This window comes from Miniopterus natalensis, chromosome 4 (genome assembly GCF_054644295.1).
Source record: "Miniopterus natalensis isolate mMinNat1 chromosome 4, mMinNat1.hap1, whole genome shotgun sequence".
NCBI classification, from domain to species: domain Eukaryota; kingdom Metazoa; phylum Chordata; class Mammalia; order Chiroptera; family Miniopteridae; genus Miniopterus; species Miniopterus natalensis.
Window position 1 is genome coordinate 72,389,138 of NC_142084.1, and position 16,885 is coordinate 72,406,022.

Consider the following 16,885-nt stretch of genomic DNA (forward strand, 5'->3'; position numbering starts at 1 on the left):
TTGAGTTCCTCTACATTTATTGCAACTGCTAAATGATTAACATTCACAACTTCTTCGATTAAAAAACAAAACAAAAACAAAAACAAAACTTCCATTTTATAACATCACAAACGTCTTCTAGGTTTTACCAAGGACCAAAAACACTAAAATTCTCTATTTGATTTCCAGTGATGGAAACAAGCCAGAGACAGTAAGCACCCAAAGTGGTGAGATAGCACTTTCCGGATGCCTGTTGTCCTCACGGGAGAGACCCTGGAACTAGAATGACAGAAAAGACGCTGTGACTTTGACAAGGCCACATACCCGCACACACACTCACAAGTTCCCTGCAGAGCGGCCTCTGCTGAGAGAGCAAAGTGGCCCAGAGGGCCAGCAGCTGGCACAGGACATACCACCATGCTCCACCCCTGTACCTCCAACGCCTCAACGTTGACTCCACAGGAGAAATGTCACTTAAGTGCTCAAAAGACTTTGCAGGCTCAAGACGTAGATGTTTCCTTTAATATTTGCCAAAGGCTCACAAACAATGTCAGCTCAAACTGGGATGTCCCCAGGAGGAGGAGTGGCATGAGGCTGTGGGGACAGGATTCTCATCCTGGGAATTCCTAAAGCATTTTACTTGTGAATAAAAGTAGAGAAAGCCAAGAATGAACACACTAGGACAGAGCGAATGTGACATTCAGAACTATGCTCAAAGAGAAAGAGTGAGAAAATGTGCTGGGGGATGCACGTCTCACTCAGGCCAACAGGTACTTTGTGACCAACAGGTACCATGGGTGACCAAGGCCCTGTTCTCAGAGTTCCATCTTGTGGCCCAACCCACAGCCAACATGGAAGGCTGATGGAAGGACTAGGAAAGAGAGGAGTAGAAGATGAACTTCCACAGGTGTGGTTCTCCCAAACTACACCACTCTTGCAGGCTGGTTCACCTCTGCTGAAGGACCACCAGCATTGCCACAGCTATGAAGATCTGCTGGTGCCAAAGCAATAGAAGTGATCAGAAGTAGGCAGATATCTGGGGGCTATACCTGACACGAAGAGAGATGGACCCAGGTAGGTAAGAAGACATGGTGAATGGCAGGACAAACAGATAAGAGTACCAAAGAAGCAGGACTGTAGCTGGGGGGTCTATGCTCTGAGAAAGAAAGGATTTCTTGTCAGCAGCTGACAAGGTAACTTACTGCTGTGTTCCTCAAGCCTGTACTATCAGTACGACCAAGTTGTCTAGAATTTAGCATATATTTAAAACTTCAACACTGCTGTTTTAGAAAGAAGGGTTGAGATTACCACAGCCTGAGAATTTAACATGTAGTTGCAAAGCACTGGGAGAAGCTGGAAGAGGTGGCAATCATACGCCTTGAAATAGCAAACAGCTATGGAGCCCACCCCAAGAGGATCCTTCCTGTTCTGTAAAAGGGCCCTAACAAAACAATTATTTCCACTGCCACACATACAAAAAAATGAACAGTCTTGAAGAGTTTACCCCCACCTCTTTGTAGGAAACTTCCTATGTGGTTTAAAAAGAAAAAACTGTAGCTTTCTTTGTGAATTCTAAAGAGAATTATAAAGTTGGGGAAAGTTTCATCAGTGTAGTGACTACTCTCCACTGAATACAGCTGTGTTATACTGTTGCTAAATTTTGTTAAATCTCTTGGGATGCATTTAAGAGATGAGACTCCATAAATAACACATTCATGGAATCAAGTATCTCCACTTGTTCAGAACTTCAGTGCTCCCACCGACAGGCTGTGGTGCCAGAGTACAGATTACATCCCGTTTAAATTCTGGAAACAATAAGAAGACACAATTGGTAATCATTTCAGCATCAAGTTTGCTAACAGAACACTTCTGGAGAGCAACGTGCCAGGGCAGCACCACCTTCTGATAGAACCAGGAAAGACTGGGAGGGAACTTGCTGCCCAAAGCACTTGGAAGAGGAGGAAAGGCAAAAGCAGGTTAGAAATGGGGCATTCTTTTTTCTTTAAGACAAAGAAAAGCCAGCAGAACCTCTGCACCAGAAACTGCAGAGACATTTGTTTTTCATGTACACACCGAACTGACTTGGGCTCTGGCTCCAGGGTGGATCCGGGGCAGAAGTGGCGTTTTTAGAGTAATTGTTGCTTCAAGGCTTATCTTTCTCACCAATGGTTTTCATCTATTCAAGGAGAGAACGATTTTGTTCAAAACTGAGCTGGAAATTATGGGTGGGAAGGGAAACTAAAAGGAGAGGAGAAAGATGAGGATATTCACAGGGCCAAGGTCCTTCAGAAGGAAAAGGATTTGAAGGCCCTCAGAGAGGGAAACTGTCCTCTGCAGCCAGCTTCCAGGTCACCCTTACACTTGTGGGATGCAAGGCCACCCCTATGGCAGCCTGGGAGCCCTGGGCTGAGGCCTCGCAGGCAGGCCCCGTGCAGTTGTGCTTGGCGAGTGTGGTACTCATTCCTTCAGCCAAACCTGGAAGGTTAGAGGGAGGACAACATCCACATCCAAAGACTCCTTTTGTTTCCCTCAAAGAATTTTTTGATTTTTTTTTTTTAGTAGTTTGGGGTGTGGGAAACTCCAACTTTTCGGGAGGAGCCGTCGCTGCGTATCAAAATGCCAGCTTAGACAGGATGCCCAACATGCCAGCTCGTGTACATACCTATTTGTTGGCCCTTTTGTGCCTGTACATCTGCATCATCCTCTGACGGAAGACGTCAAACGTGTCTTCCTTGTGCTCCTGCCCGTCGGCTCCCAACCCCTCCCCTTCGGAGGCCGTACCCCTAAGGAGCAAAATGGAGAATTAGCCACACCCACACCCAGTCCTGGCGACCAAGAGACTGGAAATGGCTTGAGCAGTCAGAGTGGACGAGAGTATGTGGGATGCACCACAATGACAGCAAAGGAGAGGGAAAGTGCACTGTGACCCCCACAGTGCAGGTGCTCAGGAGCCCAGATTATAGCAGAAAGTCCCAACCCCTCCCACAGGTGCTAAACTCAGTTATAAGTGAAATAAATGTCTGCTGGGTGTTAATGGGCTTAGCCAATTCTGGGCCAGGTTCCACCCAGGCAGGGCTGCATATGGGTTCCCAGAAAAGGAAGGTGCTTCTTGGTACAACTACTCAGAATCACCACTCAGCTTTTATGACAATGTGGCCAACATGCCAGGGGCCAAGAATCCATTTAAATAGTCTGCACAAGCACAGCAAAGAGCCAGGTGAACACTTGCCTATGGAAATGTCTGCTTCTCATCTCATCTGAAGACTCCCTTTGCTAAAAACAAAAAACAAAACAAAACAATCCCCACATACACCAAAAAACTTCTAACTTTAAACTATGTTCACCATGAGGGCAACCAAGAATTAGGCTGTAGGTGAAAGAACTTAGGACCACAATTCCAAAGAAAGCCTCTTCTTCTAGGCACAGACACAACACTGTACCCCCCTCCCCAGCCCGAAGTGCCTGCTACATACATGCCAACGGGCTCCCTGATGCCCTTCCCACAGGAGCCCAGGCCGTGGCCTTCTTTCCAGCCCATCTTCTGCAGCATCTGGAACCCCAGGTTCTTATCAGTCAGCTTTTGCTGGGCAAAGTCAAAGTCCTTGGGTTTCTGAGGAGAGAGCAGAGTGCAGCATGTGGGTTGCAGCAAAGTGCCCAAAGTGAGGGTCTCCAGCATGGTCCAGCACTGACACCCACTGATACCCCAGACACTCATGTTCAAGTCATGGTCATCTCCCTAGTTCTCACCCTAGAGAGGCACTGAGAGTCCATTAACAGGAAGGAAGTACACCCTGAGGTATGAAGCAGTGTGTGCGTGCGTGTTTAAGCGTGTGCATGAGTTATTAAATGAATCCGGAAGAGCTGGGAGGCAAGGGGGTGTTGGCAGGATGGTGGGTCAAGGTCCATCTACAGGGCATGTAAGGAGGGATGCAAAGGTAGGAGGACCTTGCTGTTGGCTGGGGTAGGAAGAAGGGACAAACAGGAGTGCAGGAGAGATGTGCACAGGCTGAAGACAAGGGGAAAGCCAGGGGAACGATGGGCAGGAGCTGCTAGCCCTGAGGGTGCCTCCTACCATCAGGAAGTGACCTAAGAACAGAGGAAATGGAGCCTGCTACTAAGATGACAAGAGGTGCCTATCATGCCCTCCCAGGCCCAGAAAAGAACAGCTAAGGTGAATGGATGGTGGGGAAGGCAGGGCAAAGGCTGGCTGAGGGTCCCCAAATGGCAGGCCTTCCCCGATTTAAGAAAGCACTTGGTGCTTGGCCAGGTGTGGCTCAGCGGTTGAGCATCAACCTAGGATCCAGGAGATTGGGGTTCGATTCCTGGTCAGGGCACATGCCCGGGTTGCGGGCTCGATCCCCAGTTGGAGGCGTGCAGGAGGCACCTGATCAATGACTCTTTCATCACTGATGTTTCTATCTCTCTCTCCTTCTCCCTTCCTTTCTCTGAAATCAATAAAGATATATTAAAAAAAAAAAAAAAGCACTTGGTGGGAGCAATGGGAAGAACAGGGGTCAATTGGGCCTGGGAAGATCTCATAAGCATTAAATCTATGTCAGAGTCACCCTATTCAGTTTCCTTGGGCTAAGGTGTGCACATAGAGCTGCAGGCAAGACTTCTTCCCTGCCTGCAGTTGCCCCAAGGACAGACCATGTCTGCAGGACACATGATGCACACAGGGTTAACATGCATTTCACTTAATCCTCAAGGTATCTCCTACTTGCAGGGTAGGTGTGACTGCTCCTATAACAGATGTATAGATGGAGGAGGCTCAGGAGTTATACACCAAGATTAGGTGCCAGCCTGAGCCTAAACCCAGCTGCCCCCCTCACCAGGCTGCACCCTCACCCAGGCTACCAGATGGGCACCTGGGTGCTGGCTCAGCCTAAAACTGAGTGTACCAGCAGGACCACGAGCTCTGGGTGCAGAAAGGCACTTCCTCCTGCTGTAGTTGGGGTCAGAGTGATGCTTCATCTGGCTGCTGAGGCTTATGTGGTGTACTCGGAAATGGTCTGACACATTGGAGGCCACTGCATTGGCTTTTCCTTACTGCCAGCAGGGATATCAGCAGAGACTCCCAGCAACCCACTCACCTCTCTGACTTCTAGGTACCTGTGGTGCCTCCATGTGTCCTGGATGATTTCACCTGGCCATCTGGAATTCAACTCCATCTTCTGATAACCTGCTCCTCACAGGGGCTCCCCAGTTCAGCAAATGGCAGCTTCATCCTCCTAACTGCCCGGGCTAACCACCCTGGGGTGGCTTTCGCTGTTCCACATCCAATTCATCTGCGAGTTCCACCAGGTCGACCTTCACCCCTCCTGTCCTCCGCTCTACCCAGCCTCTACCCCACAGGCTGCTCTCAACACAGCAACCACAGTGGCCACACGTCTTCCACCCAAACCCCACCACAGGTCCCCAAGGGCCTCTCCCAGAGAAGGGCCATAGTGCTTCTGTCTACAGGCCTATGTGACCCGAGTCCCCACCACCTCTACTTCCTCACCTTGCCATCCTCATCACTCCGCTTGGGCCCAAAGAGCTCCCTGTTGATCCATGACTACCCTGGGACTTCTTCCAGGCTCTCCTGCTTAAATGGTACTCTGACCCCACCTTATTCCCTGTCAAACTCCTTCTCTGTATCCACAGTACTCCCATATGACCTAGTCATACACATTTCGGCCCTGCTCACTGCTGCCTCAGGGTGGACACATGGGGCCTGATGCATAGGAGGTGCGAACCATATAATTAATACACACGCTCTGTGTAATGGTTTTTTAAACCACATTACAGCTCGGCCGGAGTGGCTCAGTTTGTTGAGCATCGTCCTGTGCACTGAAAGGTTATCAGTTCAATTCCTGGCTGGGGCATGTATGGAAGGCAACCGATCAATATCCCTCTCTCACATCGATGTTTCTCTCTCTCTCTCCCCCTTCCTCTCTCTAAAGCATGCTCATGTCCTCAGGTGAGGATTAAGAAAAAAATAAAAAACAACACATTACAGTCTACTAAATCTGAATCGCTTGAGGATAGAGACAATACTTGTTCATCTCTCCATTCCATTGTACATATCAGGTCTCAATTATCTGTTAAATGGATTACCCTCTGTGCTTTGGACAAAGCTAAACAGTTTGTTTTTAAAAGCTGCTGGAGAGAAAAGGCACTTGTGCTTTGTATATTCATACTCAGTCTGAAGTATAAGTACAGCTTAATCACAAGCCATAGTGTCCTTTGAGACTATGACAAATTCCAACTAACTACATCACCCAAGGACTCACAAAGAGTCACACTCACCTTCTTTTTGGACACAGGTCGACCCCGAGGCCTGTCATAGGCAATGCGAACTGGTTCGTGAACTGGAACACAAAAGAAATATATATACATACACTATATGCGTTTTCCCCATATTTCTGAAAGAAAATGAGAGTGCTACAATTTTGGCTAAAGGCCCTCTGCTGACAGAAGGTTGCTATGACCTGCATAAGGCCAGCTGCTTGGCCTGGCTCCTCTCAGGAACCGTGTGACTATGCAGCACAGAGGCTGAACACGTGGGCTCAACTGAGGGCCCCCTGCCAATAGGGAATCTCCTTAAACATAAGATGCCCATGTTTACAATGAAGGACCAAATGTATGGATCATGTTTCCTGACCACAGGACTACACTTTGCTTCACAAACAATCTGCAATGCTACGTATGCCGTCCAGCATCACTATTACTATCCTACTGATAAAGAATTAAAGTCCACATAGAACTTTCCAGCAAAAACAAAGCTCCAAATCATATTATTACTATTATTATTTGGTGATGAAGGGGAGATCAGCAGGACTTGTTTTGTCTCATCAACCACTCAATCCATGAACTGAGAGCTTCTGAAATAGAAAGGACTCCACTTTCCCCCATGAAGGACTTACTTAAGTATTCTGATACGCTACCACCATCTGTAGTAAGAGTTCAGTAGAACAGTTAGCAATCCATTGCAACACCAAAGTTTCCAAACACAAACTGTGGAACTGTTCTGTTAGTGGGAAACTATATTTAACACTGCTGGGTGTAAATGTGACAGTCTCAATGATGTAGAATAACACAGGTGACAAATGACAGGGCACTGTTCACCACTACCACCACCTTACATGCAAGTATCACAGCATCAGTTCCACACTTGAAGCATGGCCCAGGCTTGGCTTTGCAGACACTTGGATGGGTAGGGGTATGAGGATTAGCCTGGGCCGTGACCAGCCCATCAAAAGGCCACACATGATACAATTCCACTTACTGAGCCTAGAAAAGGCAAGGCCAGAAAACAGTAAGTGGTTGCTGGGGCCAGGTAAGAGAGGGGACTGTAGACACTTTCTGGGGACAGGCTCCAGCTTCACTGTATTGGTGGGTTCATGCCTGTACACATTTGCCAAAACTCCTTAAACTGTTCACTTGAAAGGGGTGCATTTTGTTGTTGGTAAATTGTACCTCAAGGACCTTAACCCTCCACACAGGAGAGCAAGAGATGGCCTCCACAGAGCACAAGACTCCTGCTAATGGCTGCATGAGACCAGCCTGTCCCATCTCCTCCCACCTCACTGTCACTAGGGAAGTGTCACTATACCCTAGGCCTTCCTTGGTTCAGAAGGCTGGGCACCCCCCAAGGCCATGGGCTGAGATGACCCGGGCCAGTCCCCTCCATAGTCAAGGCTACCCTGCTGGAATCTGAGCAATAATGGAGACCCTGAGCAATATGTGGGATACTAGAAGCCACAGGCTACTTGGTAGCGTCTCTTCAGGGTGCTATCATTAGACCAACTGGAAAAATGAGTTTCACACAAACATTTGCAGTGGTATATAAAACCACTAGGACTGTGTTAGGTTAAAAAAACACAAGACCAAAGAACCCCCTATGTTGAGGAGGATTTGGGAGGTAATGTCCAGGTTGGCAGTTGGAATCAGAGGTGGGAAGGTGACAGGGGCCTGCTGATTATCTTGTGGCTGAGGGTCAGCAACTTCTTCAAAACAGGCAGGCAATGTCTCCACCTGTTTCCACAACCAAGTACCGCTAACTCCTCCTCAAGTGCTAAACGGAAGACTATGCAGGGCTCTGTGCCAATACCGACGCTCACCTTTGGGCTCTTGGATGAGACACAGCCTTTTGGGAGCTGGAATCATGCCGACCTTCAATGATTTGCTGCTGACCCTCTTCCGGGGAAAGCAGGCCTGTGACAGGGCAGGCGCGCCAGCTGGGCCATCCTCGGCCGCCTCACTTGGAAGGCCATCGGTGGGGGGGCTGCCCGCGGAGTCCTCGGACCTGGCAGCCCCTCCTGCAGCCCTGGAGGGCCCTCCAGGAGCAAGGGCCTCCTCGTCCTCATCCTCGTCCTCCTCCTCGTCCTCCTCCTCCTCAGGCATCGCCTCTAGGCTCTCCAGCTCCGCCTCCTGCTGAGGAGGCTCATCTGCAAACACTCCTTCCCCTCCCATGGGCTCTAGAGCGCTCTCACTGGCGTGGAGGTTCAGCGGAGGTGACATAAAACAAATCGACGGGCACAGTTCAAATACCTTCTTTCGATAGAATTTGAAAGCTGAGCTATTTTGGTCATGTAGAAACCTGGGATAAAGATGATACACACTGGTTACCCAGACAGTTCTCTGAACATTCTTATTTGCTCAAACTGTCCGAATGGACCCGATGAAGCTGGGAGTGGGGCAAAGGAGTGAATTACCTGACCTCTTTCTACCAGTTATGGCCGATGGTGCAGCTTTGCAATGAGATAGAAAGTCTGAGAAGCCAGAATGTGAGGCCTAATTGCTTTTCAGGGGAGGGAGGTGGAGGAACAAAGTATGCGGGGATGACCAGGGAATGTGCTGGAATGAGCTCTAACACAGCCTGGAGATCCGATCTGGCCTCACTCATCCCTTTCTAGTGATGTTACTGGCCCTCTGGACCTCTGAGTGCTCTCTGTGACTCTAGGGTCTCTCTCACATATCCAGGTACAAGATGGAGGAAGTGCGTCACCCACAGAACCTCCTGCCTCACGTCCTGCAGAGAACCTATGTAAACATGATGGCAATAAAGCCTCTCTGAAATCTGAGTCTGAGGACCACCTAGACCTATAGTCATAGCTGGGGGGGTGGGGAGGGGGTTTGGCTGGTGTGAAAAACCAAAACATGCCTGAAGATACAAAATACACTTGGACTAAAGGAAAGACAGCTCTTGTTCCTGGACAAGACAACTCGACCTCATGAAAATGTCAGTTCTTCCCTAGTTAACGTATTAATGCCTAAAAGTATCTCAATAAAAGCACCATTTGTTTCTGGATCTGGACAAGATTATTCTAAAGTCCGTACAGAAAAATAAATACGCAAAAACATCTGGAAGAACTCTGAACAAGCTCCACCAGACATTACAAGGTGTGTGATGCCTCTACAGTTAAAATAGCGTGGTACTGAGATTAAGAAGTACAAGTTGGTAGTTGCAAATTAGTCACAGGGATGTAAAGCACAGCATCGGGACTACCGTCAATAATATTTTAATAACTATGTATGGTGCCAGTTGGGTACCAGAATTATTGGGGGATCACTTTGTAAGTTACATAAATGTCTAACTACTATGCTATACACCTGAAACTAATAAAATAATATGCTACACACCTGAAACTAATAAAATAATATGAATAGATGAACAGACAGACCAAAAAAAGAGCCAGAAACACAACATCTGATGTGTTTCAAATCTCTCCAAAAAAGACAATCTTTTCAACAAATGGTGCTGGGACAACTGGAAAGCTTTTAAGAAAAATATTTAAATTGGATCCATGCCACACCCCCTGCTCCCAAGTAACTCCACACAGATCGGGGATCTAAATGTAAAAACCAAGATGTACAAGTTACGTAAGAAAATACATAAATGTCTATATAACCTGAGTGTGGGGAGATTCTTTCTTATTATGACTCAGTATGCAGGGGTAATAAAAGAAAAAAATGGAGAAATTTGAATACATTTCTGTACTGCAGAACCCATACACAAAGTGAAAGAAAAACATCAAAATAAGAAGGAAATATATACAACTACATCACAGATAAGAGCTCTTAAAAATCAAGAAAGAACCCAAAAAACCCAACAGAGGAAAGGACAAAAATGAAGAACTTCTACCCTCCAAAAGACATTGCTGGAATGAGAAGACAAGTCACGGACTGGGAGAAAATGTCTGCAAATCACACTTCTGATAAAGGACTTGTATCAAGAATACACAGTGAGCTCTCAAAATTCATTACCAAGTAAACAAACAACCCAATTTAAAAAAAAGGGCTGAAGACCTGAAGAGACGCTTCACTAAAGAAATACAGAAAGCACACAAGCACACTGGAAGATGCTCAGCACCATTAGTCCTCAGAAATGAGAACCACAGTGGGATACCCCCTCCCCCTCCTGGCACTGGGACATTAAAAAGACGGACACTAGCAAGTGCTGGTGAGGCAGGGAGGAATGGAACTCTCACCCAGGCTGCTGAAAAGGCAAAATGATGGAGTCACTTGGAAAGGAAGTTTGGCAGTTTTCTCAAAAGTTAAATGTGGACCCACAATGGGAGCCAGCCCTTCCCTTCCTCGGTATTTATCTGAGAAATAAAAGCAGGTGTCCACAGAGGTCCTTATACATGTATGCTCACAGCAGCTTTATCTGTAATAACCCCCAAATGAAAACACTTCAAATACTGTCAACAGTAAATGGGCGAGTAACGTACAGTGGTCCTACTTCTCTCAGCTTACCTTTTATAATTTTTACAACCATGCAAATGCTGTACTTATTTTAAAAATTAAATAAAAAATGCCCTGGCTGGGTGGTTCAGATGGTTGGAGTGTCGTCCCATACACTAAAAGGATGCAGGTTCAATTCCAGGTCATGGTACATACCTAGGTTGCAGGTTCGAACCCTGGTCAGGATGTGTTCAGGAGGCAACCTACTGATGGTTCCCTCTCCATGTTTTCCTCTCTCTTGCTCTCTCAAAAAAATAAATAAAATAAATAAATAAATAAATAAATAAATAAATAAATAAATAAATAAATAAATCAATAAAAAGCATGTCCCTGGGTGAGGATTAAAAAAAAATTTAAATAAAAAAAAGGAAAAAAAGGCCTTAAAACTGAATATCCACAGAAACAAGTGGACCTGACTTGTGTCAAATTGATGACACAGACACACATGCAAAATGAATCAACTCAAATAACTGCTGAGCACATCAGATATATAATTCTTTCAAGGAAAAAGAAACCCAAGGGTATCTTGGCCTTGCCCAGTACAGTGAGTTTCAAACTATTTTATGAGCATTGGGAGACAGAACACATTATCCCACCTGATGTTGCTGTAGGATCCAGGACTCTCAGTGTGGGTAAGGAGGGGACAGCACTCTCTGAGGAACATTGCTCAAAAAAGGCTGCACAGAGGGTAAGGAATAACCCCAAACCCTAGCGGTACCAAGTGCCCAGGATGATGCAGAGTTTTTTTGCAAACTTTAGTTCTCATGGAGGGAAAAGGAGGACTGACGAAAGTCCTGGCCTGTGTTGCTCATTGGTTAGAGCATCGGCTCATGCAACAAAGGATTGGGGGTATGATTCCTGGTCAAGGGCACATACCTGGGTTGCAGCTTCGATCCCTGGCCCTGGACAGGGTGCGTACGGGAAGCAACCAATCGATGTGTGTCTCTCACATTGATGTTTCTCTCTTTCTCTCCCTTTCCTTTCCTTCTACTCTCTCTAAAAATCAATGAAAAAATATCCTCTGGTGAGGATTAACCAAAAAAAAAAAAAGGACTAATAAAACACTCCCAGCTTCCCTGTATTGAGCTGTCCCCCTTGCCTAGCCCTGCCAGGGCAAGATCTCACATGCCACAGGCAGCCCCACTTTGAGACCTGCAGGTGGCAGTTCCTGAGGTCATCAGGCCTGTAAAAGGCAGAACCAGGCAGAGCATTTGCAAAGCCATCAGTGCTCTAGGCAGCTGGTCTGGGTCTCCCAAGAAGCAGAGGGTACCCCAGTGCGGTGCCCAGTCAAGGTCCCAAACAGGCTAGAAGAGCATGCTCAGTCACCACTGGGTCTAAGACATGCACTAGAAAATGTGAAGTTTTTAACTGTATTCTTTATTAGACTAAGGCACAATTCTGCAGCATGCTGGGAGCAGGGCAATGGTCCAGAGCCCCAACAGACTGTAGGATACAAATGTACACAGCATGAAAACCCCCTGCTCCCTACACACTCCCCACCAGCTATGATGGGAGCCCAACAGAATTATGGCTCAGTAATGGGAACCCTGAAGGAGGAGAACCTGCATCCCGGAGGCAGAGCTACTTCCTGACTGTGTGGTATTGAGTCTAAGTAACAGGGAGGGTACTGGTGCTTCTCCCAGCCCAAGGGTGCCAGGCTGTCACTGCATGAAAGTGCTTGCTGCCCACACTTAGACCAGGGACCACCATCACTCCACGAGGAGCAAATTCTCATCAGCCCACAGCAGCCAGTGTGAGCAGGGGGCAGTGCCCTCCTCTCCTCCTCAGGCTTTTGGGTGAGGATGCACCCTCCCTCATTCACCACTGTTCGGCCTCTGCTCAGGTCACTATCTCCCCTCCCGTGGAGAACTCCTACTTGGCCTCTGAATCCATCTTAAATGTCCCTCTGAGCTTTTCCTCATCCCCTCCAATCCCAGAACAGACACTCCTCCCTCCCAGCCCTGAGCTCAACAGAAGTCAAGTCATAACTTATCCTGGCATGACCCCTGGGGCAGGAGAGTGTCTGCCAGGCCACCCTTTGGGCTCTCAGGACACTTGTGGGGTGAACACACTCAAACCAGAAGGGTGTGATAGGTACGTACCACAGGTCAGGGTTGTCGGTGCTGTTTTCTATGCTGAATTGTTCAATCTCTGGTCCCACCTGAGCAACAAATTTGGCCAGTTTCTCTGCAGTCTCCATAGTCTTCGAGTCAACTACAAAACAAAGCAACTGTCACATGTATGAGCTGCCACTTCCCATATGGACATCATGGGACTGTGAATACTAATTACAGAAAGTCCCTCATGTCCCCCTCCTACATATTTGCCTTTTGCCATGTGACTCTGTAGCTCTGTCCAATAGAGGTGGACTCTCCTCTCCCCTGAACTGGGACTAGCCCCAACATTCCTGCTAGCCAACAGATGTGGTAGAAGTGCTGAGCCTGGGGCTCAGAGGCCTCAAGCACCTTCACTGTCTCTCCCGAAGGCCTCACACCAACCTCAGGTGAACCCATCCCAGCTGGCTGCTGGGAGGTGACAGCCACATGGCCCAGTCACCCATATCACCTCAACCAGCCTTGGACAACCAGCCTCAGACAACCAGCTGCTGCCTACTAACACATGTGCAGGCCCAATCAGACATAGCTCCTGTGTGAAGCCACAGTTTGGAGCTGCTCGTTCTGCAGCAATAGCTGCTCATTCTGCAGCAGCAGCTGGATAGATTTTTCCCCCCTCTACATTCCCACCTAGTGCTGAGTGGGAAGCACTGGTCAGGGGCAGGCCTGTTGCAAAAGCAGAAGGTAATAGCTAGGAGACACAGAGAGGTTAAGTTGGTAACTTCAGAAGAAACTGCAGGTCAGCTAACCCTGAGGGGGGAACAAGGAGACCTGGGGAGAAGAGGCAGAACAAGAACAGGGCAGCCCTATGGAATGTAGAGCAGGGAAAAACAAAGAGAAATGGATCAAGGAGCTCAAAGCCCCAGGCACAGGCACACAGCATGACCTGGTGGTCAGCAGTAGGACCCTGCAGGGAGGTACAGTCACTGGGCAGCAACCCGAGTTAGCTCCTCAGGACAGGAAGAAGAGTGCAACAGAACTCTCAGGCTGCCCCCCTCGAGGAAGCAAGAGGAGAGAAAGCACCATCTTGTGCACCAATCCTCACCAGGTCCCCATTACTACTGCCCACTGCCCACACCACTGAGGCCAGTCCAACTCTGCAGAGACCCCTGGAGATTGGATATTCAGGGCTGGGGCCCAGAGGAGGGAGACAGGAGCGAGCACCCACCATCAGCAGACAGGCAGGGAGAGGAACTCTGAGGGGCTTCGGATATGTCCACTCCTGCTGGCTTGGAGGATGGGCCTGCAGCTTCTAAGCTGAGGTCCTGAGATGGCCCGGCAGGATCTGGTGGGCAGTCCTTGGTGGCATCATTTCCATCTGGCTGGGTTGGCTTTCCCTGCAAGGAGCCTGGAGCTTGCCGGGTGTGGTGTTTCAGCCTGGTGCCCGAGGAGAGGAGGGTCTGGGTCCCAGTGGTTGCTCTCCTCACCTTCCAACCCTGGAGCCCTGGAGCTCGGAGCAGCCCCCGTCGCCGCCCTGGGAGGAGCCTCTTCTTGAGGCTCTGGACCGCCCGCGCATACAGCATGGCCCGGACTGCACACTCTGCAGCCATTGGCTTCCGACCCACTCCTGGTGTGGTCTGGCTTATCCGCTGTGCTTCTGCCAGTTTTAGCTTGTAATATTTATATTCCAGACTACTGTCATCAGACAAAAACCTATATAACAAAACAGGTACAGTGGGACATTGCTAAAACACCAGCATGACCAAATCATTGCTGCAAATACACTTCCGCAAATCCTTTCTACATGATGGCTTCTCTACTGTCCGAGGTTCCACTGAGGGCCCAGAGCGGGTCCCAGGTCATGTTTTGCCCAGAGTGACTGCAGGGCAACCAGGAGCTTTGAGCACTGGTAGAATCCTCCTCCATTTGCAACATCAGCAGCCATGAAGGACTTCATAGCTCCTGGAGGCTTAGCTATATAAACCAGTTACCTGGAGCCATGGAAGCATTTTGCTACCAGCACACGAAGGCCATTGCTCCTGAATTTCATATTCAAAAGGTGACACTCTTCAAATGGTGGGTGCTCAGTGACCTTTCAACTATATTAGTTACTCTAATAAGTATTCTATGATGAAAACTTTAATTTTAAAAAGTTCTATTCATGTGAAGAGGCAATAAAGCAAAACGAGGACAGTTAACACATAGTAGCAATAAATCACAAACAGCTGCTATGAGATATCCCTCATCTTACATTCTTTGCAGGCACATCTTAGCTCATCCTTAAGCCAGCATAGCAGGGACGCAGACTTCTAAGACTGGACGAGAGAGGGTCACAGGGCAGGTCTGCAGCAGGGGTGGTGCTTGAACCCACGTCAACCTGATTCACTCTTATGCTCTTCCCACTGGTCAACACCACTGCTCAAAACAAACACCTCACTCTCTGCTCTGGATACCATCAGAGCAACATAAATGTTGCTGTGTGCTCTATGGGAGGGATTCGGAGGGCTGATATTTAAAGACCTACCAGTAAGCAGGGTCCTCCTTGAGAAGAGCTCTCTCTTTAGGAGACAGGCTGCCTCCAACGACACGTGTGACCAGCTGGTCGATGGTGTCCACCACTTTGTGATCTGCTCGCTGGGGGATGGCTGGAACATACAAAAGGGCTTTTCTCAGAAACACTGGGCCACATGGTGCCTGGAAGACCAGGACAGAGTCAGGGGCTTAGGATGAAGCCTAAGCAGGCACCAGCAACCGAAATCCTCATTCATGAGAGAACGGCATTGATAAGAGGAAAGTAGAGTGTTAAAATATCCTCCCAAAAGCTCTAACAGCATAACCACCAGGACAAAAACAGTCACAGGCTTACAATGACAATACAGAGTAATGTGTGTATATATTCTACCGAAGGAAATGGTATGCAGCACTCCATACCACTTCTTGTGTGTCACTTAACTTAAATGTTCACAATATTAAGGAGAAAATATAAAGATATAGCATGTATTTAGGTATAAAACATGTAGAACATTTGTCTAGGTTGTGATTCCCAATAGGAAGGAGGGAAGAAAAGATACATAAATATGGAAACATAGAAAAAAAAGAAAATATACCAGAAAGTTAACAGATGTTATCTATAGGTGGTAGATTTATCAGGATTTCATTCTCTTTGTGCTGTATCTACAAAATACAAACATACATGTGTTCCATAATCAGAAAACATACATATATAAACTTACAAAGAAAAATTTCCCAATTAAAAAAGTCAATGGTCCCAAAGTAGGTGTTCACAGAAATATTTGCTGAATGCATGAAAACATTTTTTAAAGTGCGAATTTCCTCCAATATGGCTATAATTTAAAATACCACCAGAAACGGAAGAAAATCTGTGTCCTCAAATAACAATAAAGATTGTTTAGTTTTCTGATATTTGCCAGTTTTAATAGCACAGAATGGTCTATTCGTTCCCTCATTCAATAAAAGCCACCCTTGAACTGGAGAGGTTTTCCAGTTTGTTCTGTGGAGTAACTGCACTGTCCTGTTCTTGCCTATGTCTGAGTTGTAACTTTGAGTTTATTTAAACATCAGTAGGAGCTCTTTACACAGGATAAGTCAATCTTTCAATTGTCATGTTTTTGCAAGTATTTCCCTTTTGAAATAGTTTTCCTTTCTTTTTGTTATTGGGTTTCATTTTACAGAATTGCTAACTTTACATGATTTTACAGAAAAATAAGAGGCCTAAAATAGGCAGCTTTCAGAAACAAATGCAATTTGTGGGTCACTGCAACCACCTCCAGAGAAAATGACCATAGCAAGGGCCAGAAAGTGGGTCCCAGCAATCCTTCTCTGACACTATATCCTTTTAAAAGAGGATTTTAAAATTAAAATTAAAATAGTAATAATCAACAAATTTAACCAAAGATGTCATCCCAGCGATTCCAACATACTATAATGAAAGCAGTGCTGGGGCAGTGCTGGTGCTGTCCACCTGCTGTCCAGATAGTGGAGGCTTACAGATGCCAATTACAAGGGACCCTAGCTTTGCTCAGCCTCAGAAGCTTGTAGTAAAAGGCAATGAGTCCAACATCAAGGGAAAGATGAGATCATTTATGTTGGGTCAATATCAT

At 47.2% G+C, this 16,885-nt stretch overlaps 1 protein-coding gene across 6 annotated transcripts in view; it reads right to left on the reverse strand.

The window, feature by feature from the left end:
* Positions 1-16,885, reverse strand: part of SUGP2 (SURP and G-patch domain containing 2) — a 24,093-nt gene continuing 7,208 nt past the window's right edge. For 4 of the 6 annotated variants that reach the window (XM_016210766.2, XM_016210765.2, XM_087816832.1 and 1 more), the window contains exons 4-9: positions 15,289-15,409; positions 13,993-14,477; positions 12,813-12,924; positions 8,085-8,563; positions 6,271-6,332; positions 2,710-3,589 (exon numbers count right to left, since the gene is read on the reverse strand). In XM_016210766.2, coding sequence (XP_016066252.2) covers positions 3,320-3,589; positions 6,271-6,332; positions 8,085-8,563; positions 12,813-12,924; positions 13,993-14,477; positions 15,289-15,409 — 1,529 coding nt within the window. In that variant the 3' untranslated portion in view covers positions 2,710-3,319. Of the gene's footprint in view, positions 259-1,164; positions 1,785-2,641; positions 3,590-6,270; positions 6,333-8,084; positions 8,564-12,812; positions 12,925-13,992; positions 14,478-15,288; positions 15,410-16,885 lie in introns of those variants that run through there. The other 2 variants (XM_016210769.2, XM_016210768.2) reach the window with 2 other exon arrangements.